A 21360-nucleotide genomic window follows, 5' to 3' on the forward strand; every position below is an offset into this window, starting at 1 on the left:
CACCGCCCCCCGCCCCGTCGCCAGCTGGAAGTCCCTCCCTCAACCCACTCCATTCTCCACCTTGGGTCCCAAGCTGCCTGTGGGACGTGCCTCTCCTGGACTCGAGCCTGAAGCTGCCCAAACACTCACGCTTTAGGCAGCCCTTTAGGCGGCGAGAAATCCTCCATCTGGTCTAACTTCAACCCCGTTGGCGTTAGGCCACCCCGAGCGGGCTGCAAGTCCCACCCTGAATCTATCCTCTACTCTTCTGGCGCTAGTTTTCTCGGCCAACGGGGAAGTCCCCCTCGACGACGTCCCTCCGTCCCTCCGGCCTGCGCTCTGGGGGACGGGGGCAGTTCCCTTCCCGAGGCTGCCCCCCGGGCGGCGAACCCGGCGCACAGAGAAGGAGGAGGCGAGGTGGTGGTGGTGGGACGTCTGTTTATTGGCGCGGGTCCAAGCCGCCAGGGTGCGGGCGCGGTCACAGCGCCGCGACGCAGTCGGTGCCCGTGTATCCCGGCAGGCGCAGAGCGAACTTTCGGCGCACGTCGTCGGGCACGAACCTGCCGGCCACGAAGTGGTGGCGGCCGGAGAAGCGGCCGGCGCAGGGCTTGGGCGCGGCGAGCGATACCAGCACGTCGGGCCGGAGCCCATCCTCGGTGTCGCCGCCACCGGTCTCCGCGTCCCAGCCTGAGGGAAGAGGGGCGGGAGGGGAGGGAATCGGGAGCTGGGAGGGGTGCTTGCCTTCAGAGACGTGCCTGCTCACCACCCACTTCTCCTTCCCCATCAGACCCAGCCTCAGCTCTCTGACACGTGCGTCTTGGGCAGACCTGCCTCCCCACAGAACTGGGCCTCTGCCCTCAGACCAGTGTCTCCCTCTCCTTGGAGATGTTTCCCTCCTCCTCTGACCAGATCGTCTGCCCTCATACTTTTCTGCCCCTGCTCCCCTCATGCTACTAGTTTTTCTTCTCTATCTGACTCAGCCTCTGCCTTTAGAGTCCATCATTTCCATTTGCTGCCCTTTCCCAGTCAGACCCATGCCTCTGCCTTCTGACCCAGTGTCTGTCCCCATTACCCCCTACCCGTCTTGAGCTTCCCCGCTTAGGCTGCAGGCTCTTTCCTTTGGGGCTTCCTAGCCAGCCTTCCCCCTCTAACAGATCCCCATTCTCCAAGCAGAGGACAGACTTGCCTCCATCCTTAGGCAGGCCTCCCCCATAAGATCTGTCCCCTTATTCCCAGTCTTTGTCTCTGACAGAATGTGGCCTGAGTGTTCATCATCCTTCTGACTAGAGACTCTTCCCTCTGACATCTGTCTTCGTCCTCAGACTAGCTCTTGCCTCTTGACAGGACCCCACCTCCTCCTCCACTGTGCCCCAGCCTCTACTGCCTCTCAAATGAGCCTCTTCCTTCAGACTAGGGGCCTTGCCTTCTGCTCTGCTTGTGATCAGAGTCTGGAGCCACTAACTAAAGGCCTCCTCCCTCTGACTTTAATTCTTCCTTCTGTGACCCTAGTCTCCACCCTCAGACCAGACAGCCCATCTCTTTGTAGCTAAGCCCCCACTCTGTGGCACCCTGATGGGATGGCCCTGAGGTCTTGCAAGCTGGGGGACATCCCCTGAGTGTGGCCACCCCCGTGGAGGGTCCGGCTGGCCAACAGCTGTTTGTTCCGTCTGCCTGTCGCCTAATGGCTCCAACAGGCGTGGGGCGGCGGCCAGGATGGGCGAGGCCTTTGCCGAGTGAGCTCACGTCTGCCCAGGCAACTGGGCCAGGGTGGGCAGCGGGCATGCTGGGCTGGGTGGGGAGAGGATGGGACAGGGGATCACCTGGGCAGCAGCCTCGGTCTTCCCTATCTGAGGGATGGGCATGACCCTCACCCAGAGTGCAGGAGCCATCCACGCAAGGGAAACTGAGGCTCAGAGACAGGCTGGGGCCACCAGAAGCTGGGGTGCAGAGGGCCCCCACCCAAGCCCCCCACAGACCCCCCCCCTTCCTGCCTGGCATGCCTGAGGGAATGTCCAGGCTCACAAGGGGGATGGACAGCAGCTTGAGTGTGGCCAGCGCCCGCGTGCAGGGGCCCCCAATCTCTCCTGGCTGCACTCCAGGGCCCAGCACGGCGTCCACCACCAGCCCGTAGGCATCGTTGATGAGCTGGACCTGAGAGAGCAGGCAGGGTTAGGGGGCAGCCTTTGGGCACCATCCCCTCCTTCCCCCCATCGTTTGCCACCAAGCGCTGACCTCTGTGGGCAAATAGGACAGAAAGGGGATGTCCATCTTCTCACACTGAGTGGTCAGGTCCCGGTGCAGCCCATCCAGTGACCGTGTAGGGTAGAAGATGGTCGGTTCGTACTCCTGGTTTGGGGGGTGGGGTGTGGGGGCCACAGAAAGGAGTCAGTGCTGGGGGCCCTTCCAGGCTTCCTGCTGGGCCTTAGCCCCCAGACCTGGATACCAGGCAGAAGACCCTGCCTGGGGCAAGCACTGGGCTTCTTCTGTCACCTCTCCAGCCTCAGTGTCCCCCAGAGACACTGTCAAGAGAAGGAAGCAATTTCTGCCAGGACAGGGTTGAGGGGGTGACCCTGGGAGGCCGAGGGGGTCCTAGCTACTCACAAACATCCGCAGGTGCCGTGCACAGACCAGCCCCACCGCCCCGTTCTGCTCCGGGCCACACACGACCAGCACTGTCCTCTGCTTCCGGGAGAGAGTAGGCAAGGGGAACACCTGGCAGGGGGCACAGCAAAGGCAAAGGCACGATGTCTGGAATTCCTCCTTGTTTGGGTGGGGAAACTGAGGCCTGGAGTAGCAGAAGGGAGGGGCATGGGAGTAGAGAAGAGGCACTGTGGGCAAAGGGCATGGCCTCTAGAGGCCTCAGGCTCTTCCTTGGAGATGCAGAGTCCCTGCTTCAGGCTCTGCCAAGCTGGAGCAGGAAAACGTGCCTTCTGCCACCACCCGGCGCCCGGAGTGCGGTTTGTTTATCCTCTGCCTGAGTTGCAGACATTCTTCCACCTTTTTCCACCGCAGTGGCTGCCCCTCCCCCGCCCACGTTTCCAGGCCTCAGCCCCTCCCGGAGGCCCCAAAGCTGGGGGGGTGGGGGAGGGTTACTTTTCCAACCCAAGATGCCCTGTCTCTCTCCATCTGCCTCTGCCATCACGTCACCTTTCTCCGTATCTCTGACTGTGTCTTTCCCCAACTGTCTCTCCATAGTCTTTTGGTGCCTGCGTCTCTGTCTCTCTTTGTCTCTGTCTCTATCTCCCAGACTCTCTGCGTCTCTGTGGGCCTGTGCCTCCGTCTCTTTAACGCAAGTTCGGAGCACCGGTGTTCCGGTCTCAGCCCTGCCCAGACTCTACATGGCCTCAGCCCCCTGTCCTCTCCCAGGCTCCTTTGGCCTCTATCAGACAGGAATCACCATGGCACTGACAGGCTCATGGGGCCTTTCTGAGACAGGGGCCCCAGGGGCCTGGTCGTACTCTAACCTCCAGCTACACAAAGGGCTAGGTACTCCCTTTTTTTTTTCTCTCCTCCCCAAAGTCTCAGCGAGGTCCTGACCCACCCCGAGGGTGCTGTGACCCAACCATGCCAGGCCCAGAGCCGGAGACCAGAGGCCAGGGGAGGGCAACGATGTCTGGGCTGGCTGGGACAGAGGGCCTTCTAGACAGACTTGGGGCTTTCAGGGCAAAACCAAATGACCATTTGGTCGGCAAGGACCAGGCAAGAGTTTACCCCGCTGGGTTTACTGGTGGGGATTTAATTGTCATCATTTCCTTCTCCTGCGGGAGCTTTGCCCAGGATAGGTTTCATTTGGAAAAAGTAACGTTTAAAAACAAAAACAAAAACAAAAAACCTGAGCCTACCTAAAGAAATTGTGTTTAACGAAAGTCGGCAGTGGTGACAAGAAGGGGAGGGAGACCAGGAGGAAGAGAAAGGTTACGTGCTGGAGCCCCGACACCACGGGGCACTTCTCTAAGGCATTTGGGTTTATTAACTGGTGTCAGTTTATTTCGCTTGTTTTGGAGGAAACAGGCCCGCGGTTTGACACCCGTGGCCAAAAGCACTGGAAGGCAGCGTCGTCATCACTTATTACTGTCGTGTCCTTTGGAGGCACCTCGAAACTGGGGCTTTGCCCCAGATCCAGACAGCTCTGCTTACTTACCCCCTGGGACCTACCCTTTGCAGGCCACTCCCTGCATCTGGACCTCAGTTTCCCCATCTGCAGCATGGGGTTATTTGGAAGCACTCCACCCGCAGGAACCGACGTGTCCCTTTCTGAGATCCAGGAGATGGCAGAGGCGGGTGGGCACGAAGGGACCCGGGAGCATCCTGCTGCAGCCTCAGCCTCCAAGTCTCTGGGGACTCCTATCTCTGCCCTGACCCTCACTGACACTGGGGTCTTGGGCCCCTGCCTTCTAGACCAGCGATGAGTCTCTCCAGGCCTGTTTCCCCATCTAAGTGATGGGCTGGAGAAGCTCCACACAAAAAGGGGCTTCCTGAACCATTCTGGCCACCCGGGTCATGCAACTAGCTAGGCCTCGGCTCTAGGGGAAGCTGGCCATCTGGATGGGGTCAAGGTCAAGGATCAGGGGTCAGATACCTTGGTCACAGCCACAGCACTAGCATGGCCACACAACTCCACCAGCTGCTGCCGCCCAAAGCGGTAATCCTCCAGTAACTCGCGCTCCAGGGCGGCCGCCTCCGCAGTGCTGGGGGACAGAGTGGGGAGAGACGCTCAAAGACACAGAGAGAGAAAGACTTAGAGAGGCTGGGATGGAACCAGTAACGTTCCACCAACGTTCCCAACCAGGGCCTAGCGCCACCTCCAACCTCAGTTTCCCCATTAGACATGCATGAGGTAGAGTGGATCCGCGGGAGGTTTAAGCCGAAGCCCAAGGTATGGGCGCCCTCTGGTGGTCGAGGAACGCGTGGTGGCGCATGTTCTACAGCCCCAAAGCGGGAGACTGGAGCTCCGCCCAGATGCGCCCCCCGCCGCCGTCCATTCCCCACCCTTCCCCCCACCACCCCCTCCACCCCCGCCGCGGGAAGAACCCAGAAGGAGGAATGCGGCGGGAGAGACTGATAAGGGTGATGGACGAGTTTCACGCAGGGGAAAACACTAAGCAAACTCCAGAATACTGGAGGGGGCCGACTGGGCTGGGGGAGGAGGTGCCTGAGGGAGGTGGAGTTAGATGGCTCACTTAGGGACGGGGGGGTGGGGAGCCCCCAGCTATCAGACCTATTGGTGACCCTTCAATAATTGTGGCCAGAGAGATGGGGCTTCCTCATTGGAGGTGAAGGTCTGCCATCAACTCCCTAAGTGACTGGGATCTGTCACATCTGAGTTTTGCTTTCTCTTTTGCAAAAGTGAAGACCGGGTAGGCTAGATAATTTTCAAGGCCCATTTCAAAATGCAAACACGGGTCCCATTACTTAAGAATTTTAAGATAATGACAGCCAAGTGTTGAACTCTTCCAAGAGCAAGGACCAAGCTAGCCCTGGCTTAGGGGCCTTCCAAAGGGCATGGGCTTAGTGGCTGCAGAGACAGCTGCAGAGAGACCTGGCATTGAAGAGTGGAAATGGTCCTCACTCCAGAATCAGGGGTTGGGACAGCTGGGTAGGCTTTATGGCCTGATGCCAGCTTCCCCTAACGGGACTCTTTCCTGCTGGGGAAGAGCACCTACTCCTAGCCCAGCAGGCCCTAGTAGTAGTAGTAGTAGTAGTAGTAGTAGTAGTAGTAGTAGAAAGCAGCAGTAATAGACAGGCCTGGAAAATATTCAACCACTCAGAGAAGCCAAGTGGCTTGCCCAGGGTCCTGCAGGAAGCAAGTGAGAAAGCAGACTTGTACCCTTGGTGTCTGTTTCCAGAGCCATACAGGGTACGAGCAAAGAAGCAGAGGCAGACCTACAGATAGCAGAGGTTTCTTGGGATGAATCTTTAGGTTCCTTCAATTCTGTGAGCAGGAGACCACAACATTCCCGCCAACTTTGCAGCCTGATCAGGCCAGGGAGCAGGAGGGGCATAGGTAAGGAATGAAGACTGCTGCGGGAGGGGGACTCAGGGTAGGCTTCCTGGAGGAGGTGGCCTGGAGCACTATGGGAGGTAACTCACATGCAAGAACAGTGAGGGCCAAGGCCCTGTAGTGGGAATGAGCTTGGCAGATGGAAGGGACAGAAGTGAGGCCAGTGTGGCTGGAGCCGAGCAAGGGAAACTAAGAAACTGGGTCAGAAAGACACTTTGGGGGCCCGTGCACATGGGGAAGATTGAGGCTTAGGGCAGGGAGGACACATGCCCTGAGTCACCCCAGCCCACCAGAGCCAGATTCAGCCCCACCTAACTTCAGATAAGGTTGGAGGACCAGTTGGGGAAAAGGAGCTCATGGTGGGCCAGATGAACAGCAGGCTGGCCCAGCTCCCAGGAAAGAACATTGGAGAAGGTGTGTTTGGAAATGTGGCTCATTCCTCCACCTTCATCCGTGACAGCTCTGCCTGCTGCCCCCACAGGAGGGTGAAGGGAAGATGAGAATGGTGGGAGCACTACCCATTCCTCTTCTTCCTCTGTCCTGAAACTTTGGCCTCAGGCCACCACTTGGAACATTATCTTCCTGCCTAACCGGTCATTAGAGTGATAATGGGGAGGATGGTCCAGGCTAGGAGCCTGGGGGTGGGGACACTGGCAGCTCTGGGTGGGGTGTGAGTGGGAATTAGGGCAGGTCTGGGGAGGGGAACAGGGCAAGGCCACTGTGGGACTGGCCAGAGGTGGGGGGCTTGGTTATGAAGTGCCTCTTCATTCTTCTGATGTCGGTCCCCAGATGAAAGGAACTGTAAGGATTTCCCCAAGAGCACCAGGATTTCCCCAAGAGCACAAAGAAGGTGACTTGCTTTCAAAGGAACTGGGCCTGTTCTCCCAAAATGCTTCCAGGAGTGGGCTCTTTTGGAGGTGAAGCCCTGGGGCCAGGTTGCCCGTGGCAGACCCTCCCTGCTCTCTTGGCTCCATCTGCTTCTCCGTCTTCAGGCCTCTGCCCACCAGCCCACCACCACTGCTCACCTGGCTGCCTACAGCAGTCTCCCGGCCCCCAAACTCCTCAATACAAGAGCCATGGGGGCTTTGAAAACCTAAATGCCATCACATCGCCACTTGCCTCAAACCTGCTTTTGGCTCCCCAGTATTCAGAGAATATTCAAATTCTTCACTACACCTACACATCCATTATGTTTCTAACCTCACTGTCTCCTCTCCCCTTGCTCTCCACGTTCCACTCCTACCCACCCCACAGTGCCCCATCACTCCTCAGTTGGCCTTTGAGACCCTGCACAACTGGCCCCGCCATCCCCCACGCCAGGTGAAATCACGGCTCCAGCTTCCTTCTGTCTAGGACGTGTTGGGTCTACAGGCTCAATGTGGACATCAGCCAGTCACTGGACAAGATCTGCCCTGAGGGCCTGAGTGGAGAGTGGGCACAGGAGGACAGACAAGGGGATGTCAGATGAATGTGCTGTCAATGGTTTACACTGAGGTGCACAGCCCTGCTTGGGGTCCCAGAACGCAGGGCCTTAAAGGAGGATACAACATAACTCAGGATGAGGAGAGAGACAGCCACAGCTGCCAGCTAGAGACCCCAAATCCAAGCAAACTACTGATAAGTGGCCCATGCGTTCAAAAATCTCCCTAGCCTTGGCTCAGGCAGTGGTTTCCGTCCCCAGGCCTCAGTTTCCTTCTCTGGTCCAGGAGACAGTAGCAGGTGGGCCACCAGGAGGGGTGTGAACGTTTGAGGAGCTAAGACCTCAGCTCTTCCCAGCTCGGGAACGAAGGGTGGGCGCTCCAGGGTCCCCAGGACGGGTGGAAAGGGGCGGTGGGCCTGGACTGACTTGAGGGGTGATGGGAGAGCTTCTAGCGGTGCTGCTGAATGATTCACATAGGGGTGAGCCTGAGGCAGATGCAGTTTCCCTGGCAACGAAGCTTAGGAGGCGTTGGCAGCAGTGGGCTGGAGGCTTCCTCTCTCCAGCGATGCGGGGTGGGCCTTGGAAACTCCCAGGCCCCCTCCTGGCCATGCCCCTGCCTCTGATCCATCCAGCCCGTGAGACCCCCCTCCCAGCCATGCCCTGCCCATGATGCCCCTGGCTCCAGGCTGCATCCCTGGCATGCACGGTATTTGGCATCCCCTTCCCTGGCTGACCTGAGGAAACGCCGCTCCTCGGGCGCCTCCGCTGGGTCCGGGCGGGCTGCGCTCATGGCCAAGGTGAGCTGGTGCGCGGAGCCCGGGGGCCACAGCCACAGCCTTTTAAGAGCATCGCAGGGCACGGGGCCTCCTCCCCGCCCACCCCGTGCATCCGCCAATCAGGCGCCGCCGCGAAGGCGCTGCGCGCAGCCATTGGTTAAGTCAGCGCAGGCTGACTTAACCCTTTCGTGCCAGGAGTGGAGCTGCCTTGGGAATGGAGGGAAACGAAGTCTGGACAGGCAGGGACCCCTAAAATGGGGTCCCGGCCTGGGAGCAAGGGACCTTGCCTCTGGCGCCCCTCCGTCCCATGCTCTGCTCTTTAGGTCCCCCACTCACTGATGTGCCCAGGGTGCGGGGTTGGGGGGCCAGGCCACCTGGCAACTTCTGCAGAGTCCCCAGGTTTAGACCCTGTGTCCCCAGGCCATGTGTAACCCAATGGGTCTCCACTCCCACTCGCCAGTCACTCAGTCGCTGGGATACAGGCAGGCAGGTCTCCAGAGCATTTATTCTTTCCCAGTGGGGAGGGCGCAAGGGTCCAAGCGGTCCAAGGGGAGCGGCCCCCTACGTGTACCAAATGAAGCCATAGGTGGCGTCGACAATCTCCTCATTTGTGCGCAGCCCATACAGCTCGCCCATCACGGGAGTCACCCAGCGCGTTGTGTGGAACACAGACTCACCCACCTGTGGAGACGGCGGGATGTAAGTGGGGGTGCAGCTACCCCCTCAGGCCCACGCTGCCTAGGGGGACCCCACTAGGCCTGGTGGCCACTGTGTCTACACCGAAAGCTGCCGTCTCCCCTTCCTCGTGCCTGGCCCCCAGGATCCCTCTCAGCCTCAGGCTTCCCATGGGGGGCTGTGTTTCTGCGGGGACCGGCACCCCCGCCCTCCCTGCCCAGGACCCACCTTCCAGTCGGGCACATCCTTCATGATGATGGCCTCCTCCTCCAGGTTCTCTCGAAGCATCTGCAGGACCCTGCGGGGATGAAATGAGAGGTGGGGGACAGGCCTGAGCACCCCAAGGGGCCCCTCCCTGTTCCACTCCCCAACACCTCCTGCCACTGCCAACCCTGCACATGCTGTCTCCTCTTGTCCCTTCCTCCCCCCTACAAACTTTTACTGTCCTCCTGCTGCAGCCTCAATGTCTCCTCCTCCAGGGAACCTTCCCATTCTGTCCCTTGGGTCCCCACTTTAAGTCAAGTTTGGGGCCCTCTCCAAGGGTGACAGCAGCCCCATGTATACAAGGACACAGCTGTCAGTCCCCATATGCATTCCGGCCAGGTCCTGCACTGCAGCATGGGACACTCAGGCCTGCGACCTTCCAACCCTGGTCCCAGTGGCCCCACCTCCGGTCCTTCTCTGCCTGCAACAGTGGCATCAGCGCGATGCGGGCCTCAAAGTCCTCAATCTGCAAGCGCCTGCAAAACCCGAGAACCAACAGATTAGATCAGGCTGGAGCTGGGGGCAGACGTGGCCTCAGCCCCACAGGGTGACACGTGGGGAAGGGGGCTGGAGGAGAGGCAAGTGAGCGTGGCAGGGCTTGGCAGTAAGCTCTACCTGCCACAGGATGAGAGGCGGGGTGGGGGGGCACGCAGCTGGCACAGGCACTGATCCACAAGACTGCTGGCTTCACACTTTCTTTCCAGTTAAAAACTTTATTTCTTAATCCTAAAAATAGCCCTGGCCTGATGACTCTCGCGAACCGGGGGTGGGGGGTGGGACCTTCATCGCGGGCTCTGGGCCTTCAAAACCATATCCTCTTCATGTCAAAATAACCCTGGAGTGTGAGCCCAGGGCAGACAGCTCTGTGTCTTTGAGCCACCAACCACACCTATGCTGTGGGAGCAGCACCCAGCGATGTGGCCCAGCAGGTGGCCCCTGGCCCTGTCCCCTCATCACCAGGAATCTCACAGCCATATGGGGAAGGGTGTGGATGAGCGTCAGCCTCTCCTCTCCCCTCCTCCAGACCCAAAGGAGCAGATGCCCCCGCCACAGCCACACAGTTGTCACTCCAATGGCCAGACCTCTGCACGTGGTCCTGGGGAGCCGGACCTGGTTGGAGTGTACCCCAAGCCGAGTACCTGACACATGCGGGCCTTCTCCAGCACTACCCTCAGAGACTCCCAGACTTGTCGGGGGCAGGTGACCTCAAGGGGGTGCTGAGGACACATAGCACACCGGGGTAGGGTGGGGCAAGGCAGCTGAGAGGCAGCAGCCAGAGTCTGAACAAGAGGCCACCATCTGCCTTGGTGCCTCTGGCCCCACGTGCTGGCACGACCACCATCTATGCCCTTGTCCTCACTGCCTGGTTACCATTGGCAAAAACCCACTAGGAGAACACATCCTGGGCCCACCCGTCCACCTCCACCAGACGTGCTGTGCTAATCCAGACCCTTGGTTCCCGAGCAGCGGAGGCCAAGGGACATCTGGTGAAGAGCTCCTCGCTTACGAGTCCTTTCTTCAGTGGAAAGCTCAGAAATGGACTCAGTCCAGATCCCCACTTCCTGAGACCCCAGGGGCTGAGGACGGGCCCCGTGGGTACCAGGGGCATCCCGCCCGGGATGGCCTGGGGCCTACCTGCGCTCGCGGTTCCACCTCATCATGCTCCAGTACCCGAACAGTAAGGTCCCGATGCCCACAGCGAACATGCTGTAGCCTGTTGGGGGAGAGGCTGCCGGTCAGCGCCCGCCCGCGGGACAGGCCGCTCCCTGCAGCTTCTTCCCCGGACGTGCACTCCACTTGCCGTGCAAACACACCAGAAACACTGGCGCAGGAGAAGATCAAAGTCTTAGTGACCTGCTCCTAGAGATGGCCAGTACCGTCTCTAGTGCATATTTCCTCAGATTATTATTTTTTTGTCTCCGTGGAATGTCCACTGGCCCCTTCCCTTGGACACCCTCCTCTAAAACTGCAGACCACTCTTCAGTCCGTTCCCCCGGCCTGCAGGCAGGGGCTCCAGGCTGTCTCAGCTTCTCTCTGACAAGGGAGGCAGCTGCAGCAGCCACACCTCTGCCCCCCATGGGACAGTTTCCAGAAGGTACAGTGTGGGCAGGGACTGCAGGAGAGCCCGAGAGTCTTGCTGTTCATGGCTGGGTGGCCGCCACCCCACGATCTTGTGGAAGGCTGTTTGGCTCCCAGTTGGCAGGTGCTTCCGCGGGGCAGGATGGTGTCTACAGCTGGGTCCAGCTCCACGGTGGCGCCTGGCTGCCAGGGCCACTGCTCTGAGTGCTGCCCACAGGGGGCTGGATGGGCTGCGGGAGGCAGGCAGTGCCCTGCGGGGCCTGCCCAGCAGCCCCTGGGCTCCCTGACGTGCTGCCTCCTGGCCCAGCAGGTCGAGTCCCCTGCACGGGCACCAGGGGACAAAGGCTGCCATGAATATTTACTGACACGGGCAGGCACCTGCACTGTAATTCTGATGGACAGGCTGTGGGCCTGCTGAGGTCTTCCCGGAGGCCCTAGCTGCCTGCAGCCTGGCTGGGGCCGGTTCACCCCACACCCTCTAATCTTTCGAGCTGTGGTCTCTTCCCGGGATGGGCCTCATGGTTGCTGGGAAAAACGGACAAGCTCGGCCAGGTTGAGCTCCAGTTAACACCCAGTAAATGACCAGCAAATGGTGGGTGAGGCCACTCCCTAGGATTTGGGGGTGGGGGGGCAAAAGGGCTCTGGGAGTCCCGGCCCTGCTCGCAGCCTGCAGGGAGCCTCTGTTGTCCCTGTCTTTGTCTTTCTCCTTCAGCTCAGTTCAGCACACGGTTTTTCTGGCACCTTTGCTGGACCCAGAGATGCATGAGAAATTGGTTAGATTTTTCAGCTCCTCAGTCAAGCCTGTTAAAAACATTAGCTCAGGGGCTCAGTTGGTTAAGTGTGTGCCTTTGGCTCAGGTCATGATCTCAGGATCCTGGGATCGAGCCCCGCATCGGGTGCCTCTCCCTCCATGCTCGTGCTCTTGTTCCCAAATAAATAAATAAATCTTTAAAAAGCAAAACAAAATGAAACAAACATGAGCTCAGAGTAAGACACTTCCATATTACAGGGGGCAGGACAGCGAGGGCACCCTGGTTCCTATGCACAGAGGGAGACCCTCTCCTGCGAGGCTCGAGTGTCTAAGACCAGCTCCCAGTGCAACTATGGCTCTTACACATGGCTGACCACCTGTGCCGGGCAGAACATCCTAGAAGAGCTGCCTCTTTCTTTTCAGTAGCTATAGAGAAGCCCCGGGGTCCTCTTCTTTTGACCCAGCCCCAGGGCACAGGCCTGGGCTACCCTCATGGAGACCCCTTGTCTTCACACCAGGCACCCACATGTGGGCCCACATATAAGATCAATTCCAAGACAAAAATGGCCTTTACAAACGTGCAGCTCTTTCTTGCTGATAGTGGAGAGGCTGAGACCCCAGACCCTCAGCGGGGGTCTGTGCTTCAGGACCTGTCAGTCTGGTGGGGGGTGCTGATGAGGGTCATGCCCAGGAGTGCAGGCCACATCCTGTGTTCAATATCGGTACCTAAACTTGCTCAGATGGCAGCACGACCCAAACGAAGGTACCAGTTCAATGGGGTCCCATCCGAATCCCAACCTTCCCCCTTTACCCGCCCTACAGAAACTGAGCAGCCAATTGTGAAAATCATATGGAAATTCAAGGGCCCAGATTAACCAAAACAATTCTGAAAAACAACAAAGTTTGGAGGACTCGCACTTCATAGTTTCAGACTTCACACACAGCTGTGTGTACAAGACAGTGTGGCATGGCATCAGGATAGACATGTACATCGATGGAACAGAGCTGAGAGTCCAAAAATAAACCCTCACATTTACGGTCAATTGATTCTGGACAAGGGTGCCAAGACAATTCAATGGGGAAAGAATAGTCTTTCAGCAAATTGGATAAGTGGACAGCCACATACAAAAGAATAAAGTGTGCTTTTTCCTTCCCCCATACACAAAAATTAACTGAAAATGGATCAAAGTCCTCAATTTGAGAGCTAAAACTATAAAACTCTTAGAAAACAGATTAGTCAGTCTCTGTGACCTTGGATGAGGCAATGGCTTCTTAGCTAGGACGCCAGAAGCACAAGTGACAAAAGGAAAAAAAATAGACAAACTGGGCTTCACTGAAATGAAAAACTTTTGTGCTACAAATGATGCCGCCAACAAGCTGGAAAGACAATTTCCAGAATGGAAGAAAAGTCTCTGAAAATCCTCTATCTGATAAAGGAATGGTAACCAAAATGTATAAAGAATTCTGTAAATTCAGTAATAAAAAAAGATGAACACCCTGGGGCGCCTGGGTGGCTAAGTTGGTTGAGCATCCCCCTTCTTGGTTTTGGCTGAGGTCATGGTCTCAGCGTTATGGGATCAAGCCCTGCACCAGGCTCCACGCTGGGCACAGAGCCTGCTTAAGATTCTCCCCACACCCACCCCGCACTTGCGCACTATCTCCCTCAAAAAAATTTTTAAAAAATTAATAAAGTTGAACAACCCAATTAAAAAAAATGGATAAAGGACTTGGATGGTATTTCTCCCGAAGAGCTACACAAATGGCCTAGAAACACATGAAAATATGCTCAACATCATTAGTAACCATGGAGATGCAAATCAAAACCACAATGAGACACCTCACACCCGTTGGGATGGTTAGAATTAAAAAAAAAAAAAAAAAGGAAAATAATGAGTGTTGTCCAGATGTGGAGAAATTGGAAATCCCATAAAATAAACGCAGGAAGAAATGTACAACAGTACAGCCAATTTGGAAAACAGCTTGGCAGTTCCTCAAAACGTTTAATGTGGAGTTAGCCGATGACCTAGCTATGCTACTGCTAGGTGAAATTTTCCTGCAAGAAAAACGAAACATATACCCACATAGAAGCTTGCACGGGAATGTTCACAGCAGCCAAAAGGTGGCAACAACTCAAATGTCCATCAAGTGGTAGATGGATACACAAATTGTGGTCCATTCATACAAGAATATTATTCAACCAAAAAAAAAAAAAAAAAGCAGCTTTGAGACATGCTACACCATGCACGCTAAAAACATCCTGCTGAGTAAAAGCAGCCAGACACCAGAGGCCACATAGAACAGGAGCCCATTTACATGAAACGTCCAGAACTGGCAAATCCATAGAGACGCAAAACAGACTGCTAGTTGCCAGGGTTTGGGAGAGGGAGTTTGGGGTTCCTTCTGGAGTGATGGAACTGTTATAAATTTATCTATTTATTTACTTATTTAGATTTATTTATTGATTTATTTGAGGGAGAGAGCATGTGCTCATGCACACAGGGGGAGAGACAGGGGCTAGTGAGAGAAACCCAACCAGACTCCCCATTGACGGCGGAGCCCCACACGGAGCTTGATCCCATGACTCTGAGATCATGACCTGAGCCAAAACCAAGAGTCAGACACTTAAGCAACTGTGCCACCCAGGTGCCCCAGATGTGTTATAAATTTAGATCCTGGTGATGGTTATGCAACTGTGAACAGACTAAAAATCTGTGATTTGTACGCATGAAATAGGCGAATTATATGGTATGGTCTGTGAATTTCAAAAAACAAAAGTTAAAGACGCAAGGGAAACAAAGAAAGGGCCACCCACTGGGCACAAGAGAGAGTGGAGAGAAGAGAAATGAGTGGAAAAGATGGAGGTAGCAGTCACTTCGGGAGCAGTGGGGATTAAAGGTGGTCTGAGCCAGCTCTGCAGGTTCTAGGACGCCAGGGGTGAGTGATCTGGGCAGAGAAGAGGGGAGTGGATGCCAGGCTGTGTGCCTTGCAGGAGCAGAGCAGGGTAGGACTAATGGGGAGAGGGCCATGGGGACATATGGTTCAAGTGCAAGGATGGAGGACGGCACAGGACAGATGATTAGCACGGGGTGCAGGATGGAAAGCTGGGCTGTTGCACTTGCTGTTCCCTCCATTTAAGGGACTTTCGGAGAGGTCCTTCCAGCCCACCCTGGCTAAAACAGACCCTGGTGAGCTGGAGCCTTGCCAAAATAGGAAATTCTGGTGTGACACATTCATCTCCTCTGTGAGGCTCTGAGCTCTTCCAGACAGGACTCAGTGCCACATGCACACTCAACAAGCAACTACTGAATGCAGGGACAGAACAAAGACCATGCCTCCAGAAGGGGTCTCCTCCTCACCCCACTGTAGCCAGGGGGCAGGTCTGTATATGCTACAACGCAAGCTGGTGTGAAGGGGTGCAACTAGGAAGCCCAACCCTAGATAACGGTCCAGACGGCACATGGGAGACACTACCATGTCATGAACTGGAAGAGGACTGGGATTAAGGGCACATTGTGACTTAAAAAAGAGACATGCTGACTAGGAGGAGCCCAGTCATGGGCTGGGACCCTTCTGCAGCCTGGTCTGGGTACAGGTCACACAGGTGCACATGTATCAACAGACCTCAAGCCGCACACCTGAGGGGTACACTGGCCTGGGTGTTAAGTCACACTTTGAGAAAAGAAATTGAAGAGATTCAGATCACATTTTCGTTCAGTCTGTTCTGGGATGAGTCAAGCCTGTTTTTGTAATGGCCCTCAGGCTAAGAACACTTTTGGGCTGATAAGCAGTAACGAAAATGCAGCAGCAGAAGAGTGCCTGGGTGGCTCAGTTGGTTAAGCATCCTTCAGCTCAGGCTGTGATCCCGGGGGGTCTTGGAACTGAGCCCCACTACAGTCTTCCCACTTTGTGAGGAGTCTGCTTGTCCCTCTCTCTCTACCCCTCCCCCTGCTCATTCTCTCTCATGCTTGCTTTCTCCCTCTAATAAATAAATAAAATCTTAAAAAAAAATAAAAGAGCAGCAGAGGACAGAGACCATCTGCATTAAAGGTTTATCTGGCCCTTTATAGAAAAAGTCTGTCAACTGCTGTTCTGAGAAACAAAAAAGCCGAGGGTCTGGGAGGAGCTTGAGTTTTCCCCTGATACTTTCCCACAGTCTGAATTCTTTCTTTACCATGCCTGTATATTTTTTTTTAATTGAGGCACATGTGCTGAACAATAAATGCAAAGTTCAACGAGTTACGGGAAATGCATTCATGCTTGTTTAAAATTTTGTATCTCTCTGTTAACCCTAGGTGCAAAGTATATGCTCCTTCTACTTTTTTTTTCTTTTACATTTTTCTGTGTTGAGCCCAAGAGCAAACTTTTAAATGTTACTTAAAACATTTGAAAAATTTAATAATACATATTCCTGGGACATCCGCGGGTAGGTACTACAGAGAGGAACACCTAAATTCCCTTAATGTTCCGGATCCAGCATGGGTTTTACACTGGGTGGCCGTGGGGGCAGGTAGCAGCCTCTCTCGGGCCTCAGTTTCCCCACTTATGAAACGGAAGTGTGGCCGAGGGCTCGGGGCACGAGCTACATTGATCTGTCTAACCTACCGCAGAATGGAAAGGATTAAGGGGACCGACCTTCCAGACTGTTCTGTGAAGAAAACAAAGCTCAGTAAGCGTTCCACAAACTCCAGCAGTTACTATCGTCACTACCGAAGCTATCGGGGATGCCTGGGCTCCGCCTCCCGTCACACCGCGGCGGAAACTGAGGCCCGCGAGACTCCTCGGCGACCACCCCCACCCCCGTCGCGGCGTCCCGAAGCCCCAACTCTGACACCCCGGCGTAGTGCGACACTGACCCGACAGTCCCCGACGCGGAAGGTTCCGCTTGTAGTCGATGGGGCCATAGCCCCCCGGCGGGGGCATGTCCTGTTTCACCTTCGATGCTGCCATGCTCGCAGGACCCCAACTTCCGGCCGCGGGCGGAAGTTACGTCCGGAGGCCGTAGCCATGATGAGTGTGGCTGAAAGTACCGCGCAAGGCGTGGGCGGGACTAGGGCATCTGGGACGCTAGAGTAGCTATCCCACCGCGAAGGAGAGCTTGGGCAATAGGTCCAGGAATCCCCTGGGCGGCAGGGCTGCAGCCGAAGATTCCGTATCTTTTCTCTTAGACGGGGCTTGGTTCAGTCGGTGTAGACGCCTGTAGCCCATCAGGTCGCCGGGTTCTTGCCCTAAAGGACCTCCCGTACACCTTTCCTCAGGTGTGGTGCTGAGGCCATTCAGAGACCCTAAGCTCCTAAGGGAGCCGGGTCACCGAGTTACCAAGTAAAGCTCCCTCTCTCGTTTTCTCCCCTTCGCGGGCGTCCCAAGGCTCCACATGGCCAGGGCCAGGTACACAAAGCTGGGGGGCGACTGCTGCTCAGCTTCGAGTCATGAGGAGCCACCCCAAAGCCAGGCACGGATTTTGCTCCCGAGTGGTGGTCGGGACCCCTTGCTAATAGCCTCTCATGTGAAATGGGCCATTCAGAGCGATTATGAGTCACAAAGCCTGATGGTCTTGGGGGGCCCCGTGGGGCGGGGTCCAGGGGGCCCCCACCCGGAGGCAGGGTGACGCCCGTGGTCACTTCACAAGGCAGAAATTGTTACCTGGGCAATAAAAGGCACCTCTGCGGCGGGGACCCGGGAGTGGGCACATGGGGGTGCGGGTGTGCAGGTGCCAAGCGCCATGGGTTAGGCCCGAGATTGGAGTCCGGCCGCCCCCCGACAGCAGCCGCCTCCTGCTCCCCGCGCGCCCCAGGCGCCACCATGTCGGGTGACAAACTTCTGAGCGAACTCGGCTATAAGCTGGGACGCACGATAGGCGAGGGCAGTTACTCCAAGGTGAAGGTGGCCACGTCCAAGAAATACAAGGGCACCGTGGCCATCAAGGTGGTGGACCGGCGGCGCGCGCCGCCCGACTTCGTCAACAAGTTTCTGCCACGCGAGCTGTCCATCCTTCGAGGCGTGCGACACCCGCACATCGTGCACGTCTTCGAGTTCATCGAGGTGTGCAATGGGAAGCTCTATATCGTGATGGAGGCGGCTGCCACCGACCTGCTGCAGGCAGTGCAGCGCAACGGGCGCATCCCCGGGAGCCAGGCGCGCGACCTCTTTGCGCAGATCGCTGGGGCTGTGCGTTACCTGCATGACCACCACTTGGTGCACCGTGACCTCAAGTGCGAAAACGTGCTGCTGAGCCCGGACGAGCGCCGCGTGAAGCTCACTGACTTTGGCTTTGGTCGCCAGGCACACGGCTATCCTGACCTGAGCACTACCTACTGCGGCTCGGCCGCCTATGCGTCTCCTGAGGTACTCTTGGGTATCCCATACGACCCCAAGAAGTACGACGTGTGGAGTCTGGGCGTCGTGCTCTACGTCATGGTCACCGGGTGCATGCCCTTTGACGACTCGGACATCGCTGGTCTGCCCAGGCGCCAGAAGCGCGGCGTCCTCTACCCCGATGGCCTCGAGCTGTCGGAGCGCTGCAAGGCCCTGATCGCAGAATTGCTGCAGTTCAGCCCGTCTGCCAGGCCCTCAGCTGGCCAGGTAGCGCGCAACGGCTGGCTGCGTGCTGGGGACTCCAGCTAGAAGCCGGGGTTCCCGCCATTCCCGCCGCCCCGAGCACTGCGCAAGCGCAGTGTATGCGCGCGAGGCGCGCTTCCGTACTCTCGCGAAGCCGACACGCGCCACTGCGCACGCGCACTTCCCCCTTTTTCCTGACTCTGGATGGCTGGGGCGGTAGTCGCCCCTGTTTAGAATCTAGCTCCTCTCCCCACGATCCCGAGAGCAGGAGGGCGCAAGCGCTTCCTCTGTTCCCCAAGGGAAGGCCTCGGGAGGGGAAGGGACGAGAAGAAATGGAAGCGTTGCGCCAGCACGGAATGAGCGATGGCTGTGGGCAGGCGGTGGATACCTGGAGGAGCTGCCAGGGAGTGGACGCGTGTGGAGGGCGTCCTTCTCTAGGCATCCGCGCATGCTGGTGGGGAAGGCACGGTCCGAGCGCTGCCTCCTTGGAACTTGCAATAAATTCGCTCTTCCTCACACCTGCCTCTAGCAATGGCCCCCTTTTACCAAGTAGGGGTGGGAGGTCATCCCCCAGCGGAAGGCAGGCGTGGCGCCTCATTGTAGAGAAAGACTTGTTGAGGTTCTAGCTCTAGGTCTCGAAAAGGAATTGGGAGGATTCAAACTAGACTTTTGGGCTCTCCAGCCTCAAAAGAACTCAAAGGGTCGTGCTGGGGTCGTGATGGCCCTGGGAATAGAGATGCAGGACTGGGAGCAAGGATCCCAGCACCCTCCCCGTGTTTAAGAATGGAACAGAGCTGGGGGCGGAGGAGGGGAGCTGTCTCAATAGAAACTGAGTTTATAGATGAGGAAATTGAGGCTGACACAAGTGACACTTGCCCAGGAACACATCTGGAATTTGAAACTAGATATGGCTGGAGTGGGGTGGGGAGGTGGTGGAAGCTCTCCTTAGTAAGGGCCCTTCCTTAGTAAAGAAGTTGTCTAGCAGGTGAGAGTCAAAAGAGTGGGGGCATGAGTCTGCTGGGCAAGATGGTTACTTCAGTCCTCTCTTCATTCATGCATTTATTGAATGCCTACTGTGTGCCAAGCTCTGGGACTCCACAATGAGGCTTGGATGTATTCCTGTCCTCAGTGAGGACGCTAGTGAAAAGTCAAGTAAAAATTAATAGCATGGAAAGAAAAGAATTGTAATTTGTGCTAAATGCTGGGTGAGGGGAGGGGCAGTGACCAAGGAAGGATGGAAACAGACATTTGAGCTTAACCCTGAGAGAATCAGACACTGGAAACAGCAGAAGAAACATGTTCTGAGTGTTCCCAAGATCCACTGGAGCTGGTGTGTTTGGGAAATGCCACGAAAAGTCCTACGGTGGGAATGGACAGGGAGGAAGAAGAGGTGGAGAGGTAAAAGTGTATGTCTGGAGAGGGGACCCCAAAGGTTCTGGGGCAGTTTGGGGGTTATTTTGTTGCAATGAAGTTAGTGGGTTTAGTGACAGCAGCTCTCACTTGGGGTGCACTGACGATGTCTAAGCCCTAATTCTACCCATGTTGGAGCCCCACACAGTCTCCAAAGAGGCTGGTCATCTTTTGGGTCTGGTAACTCCCCACTCCTGCTCACTCACCCTTTGTGTTCTCAGGTGCCCTGGGGAGTAAATGCCAGCTCTTCCCTAACTGCTTTTGAATAGGCAGATGAGGAAACCGAGGCTAAGAGAGGGGAAGTGACTAGCCTCCTGTCCTGGCTGGTTCACATCTGAGCCAAGAAAGAAAACCCAACCCCTCAGGTTTACACTAACGAGGATTCCTCTTCTGGTCTGGACCATCCCATGGACTCTGCACCTGGAAAATGGAGGCAGGAATCTATCCTCCAGGTTGTAGGGAAGGGCTGTGTGGTTCATTGAAAGACCACACCCTTAGTCTTCTTGAGGCTCCCACCACACTCAGAATGAAACCCACATCCTCACCCCTTTTTCCTGTGGCTCAGCCACACTGCCTGCCTTGTCCTTGACCCGACAAGTTTGGTCTTACCTCTGAGCCTTTGCACTGGCTGTTGCCATTCCCTGCACCACTTACCAGTTTCTTTATTCCAGACTTGATTTAAGTCATCTCTTCCCTGACACTCTGTTCTTTCCCTCCTTGCTCTTGTCACAAGGAATCCTAGTGCCTTGGGTATGGTATGTGCCTTTTTCTATCTGTAGATTAATGTGTGTGAGCAATGGGGCCTGGGTCTCTTCCTACCCCATGGCCATAGACCTGTTGTTCGGTTCAGAGGGGACAAGGCCTCAAGGATTGGGGCAGTTGTCCCATTTGTTGGCTGGAGAAGCTGCTTGACACTCACCCCTGTTGAGTCAGTGGGTCAGTTAAGGAGTCTGTGCCTAACCCAGTGAAAACTCACTTGAGGGCTGAATTTGGAGCCCCATAAGTGTGCTTCTCACAGTCAGTGGTGGGGCATGGGGCACCAGTCAGGATGTGTCACAGGTAAACTGAGACAGGTTTGGGTTTAATTTCTGTAATGTCTTCTGTCAGTTCTGTGCCTTGTCCATGTGAAACGTAGTTAGGTGTGGTGGTTGGAAAGGACCATCAACCCCCAGGCTGGAAGCAGGAATGTCTTAACAAAAAAGAGGAGAAACTGCAAAATGAATGAATGAATGAATGAATGAATGAATGAATGAACAAACGAACACACCTGGGAAAACACAAGTTGTATTTTAGGCACATCAGAATTCACCAGTCACTGGGACGTCTGGCTGGATCAGTCGGTTGAGCATACGACTCAGTTTTGGCTCAGGTTGTGATCACAGGGTCCTGAGATGGAGTCCCGGATTGGGATCCAAGCTCAGTGCTCAGTGGAGAGCGTGCCTGATAGTCT

General features: G+C 56.1%; 2 protein-coding genes across 2 annotated transcripts; one reads left to right on the forward strand and one right to left on the reverse strand.

The window, feature by feature from the left end:
* Positions 1-397: 397 nt before the first annotated feature.
* LOC308348646 (yjeF N-terminal domain-containing protein 3-like) lies at positions 398-16921 on the reverse strand. Its single transcript, XM_080812851.1, has 10 exons — positions 16799-16921; positions 10751-10829; positions 9520-9591; positions 9080-9149; positions 8748-8857; positions 4559-4667; positions 2581-2691; positions 2212-2325; positions 1980-2130; positions 398-666 (listed from the first exon to the last, which is right to left on the reverse strand). Exons 1-10 carry the CDS (start codon positions 16890-16892, stop codon positions 458-460), a joined length of 1119 nt encoding a protein of 372 aa, XP_080668977.1. The 5' UTR covers positions 16893-16921; the 3' UTR covers positions 398-457.
* Positions 16922-17744: 823 nt separating this feature from the next.
* Positions 17745-18566, forward strand: TSSK6 (testis specific serine kinase 6; the record flags this gene model as incomplete). Its single annotated transcript, XM_080815206.1, has 1 exon — positions 17745-18566. One exon carries the CDS (start codon positions 17745-17747, stop codon positions 18564-18566), a length of 822 nt encoding a protein of 273 aa, XP_080671332.1.
* Between the last annotated feature and the right edge of the window lie 2794 nt (positions 18567-21360).

Source organism: Martes martes, assembly GCF_963455335.1.
Source record: "Martes martes genome assembly, chromosome: 1".
Taxonomy (NCBI): Eukaryota; Metazoa; Chordata; class Mammalia; order Carnivora; family Mustelidae; genus Martes; species Martes martes.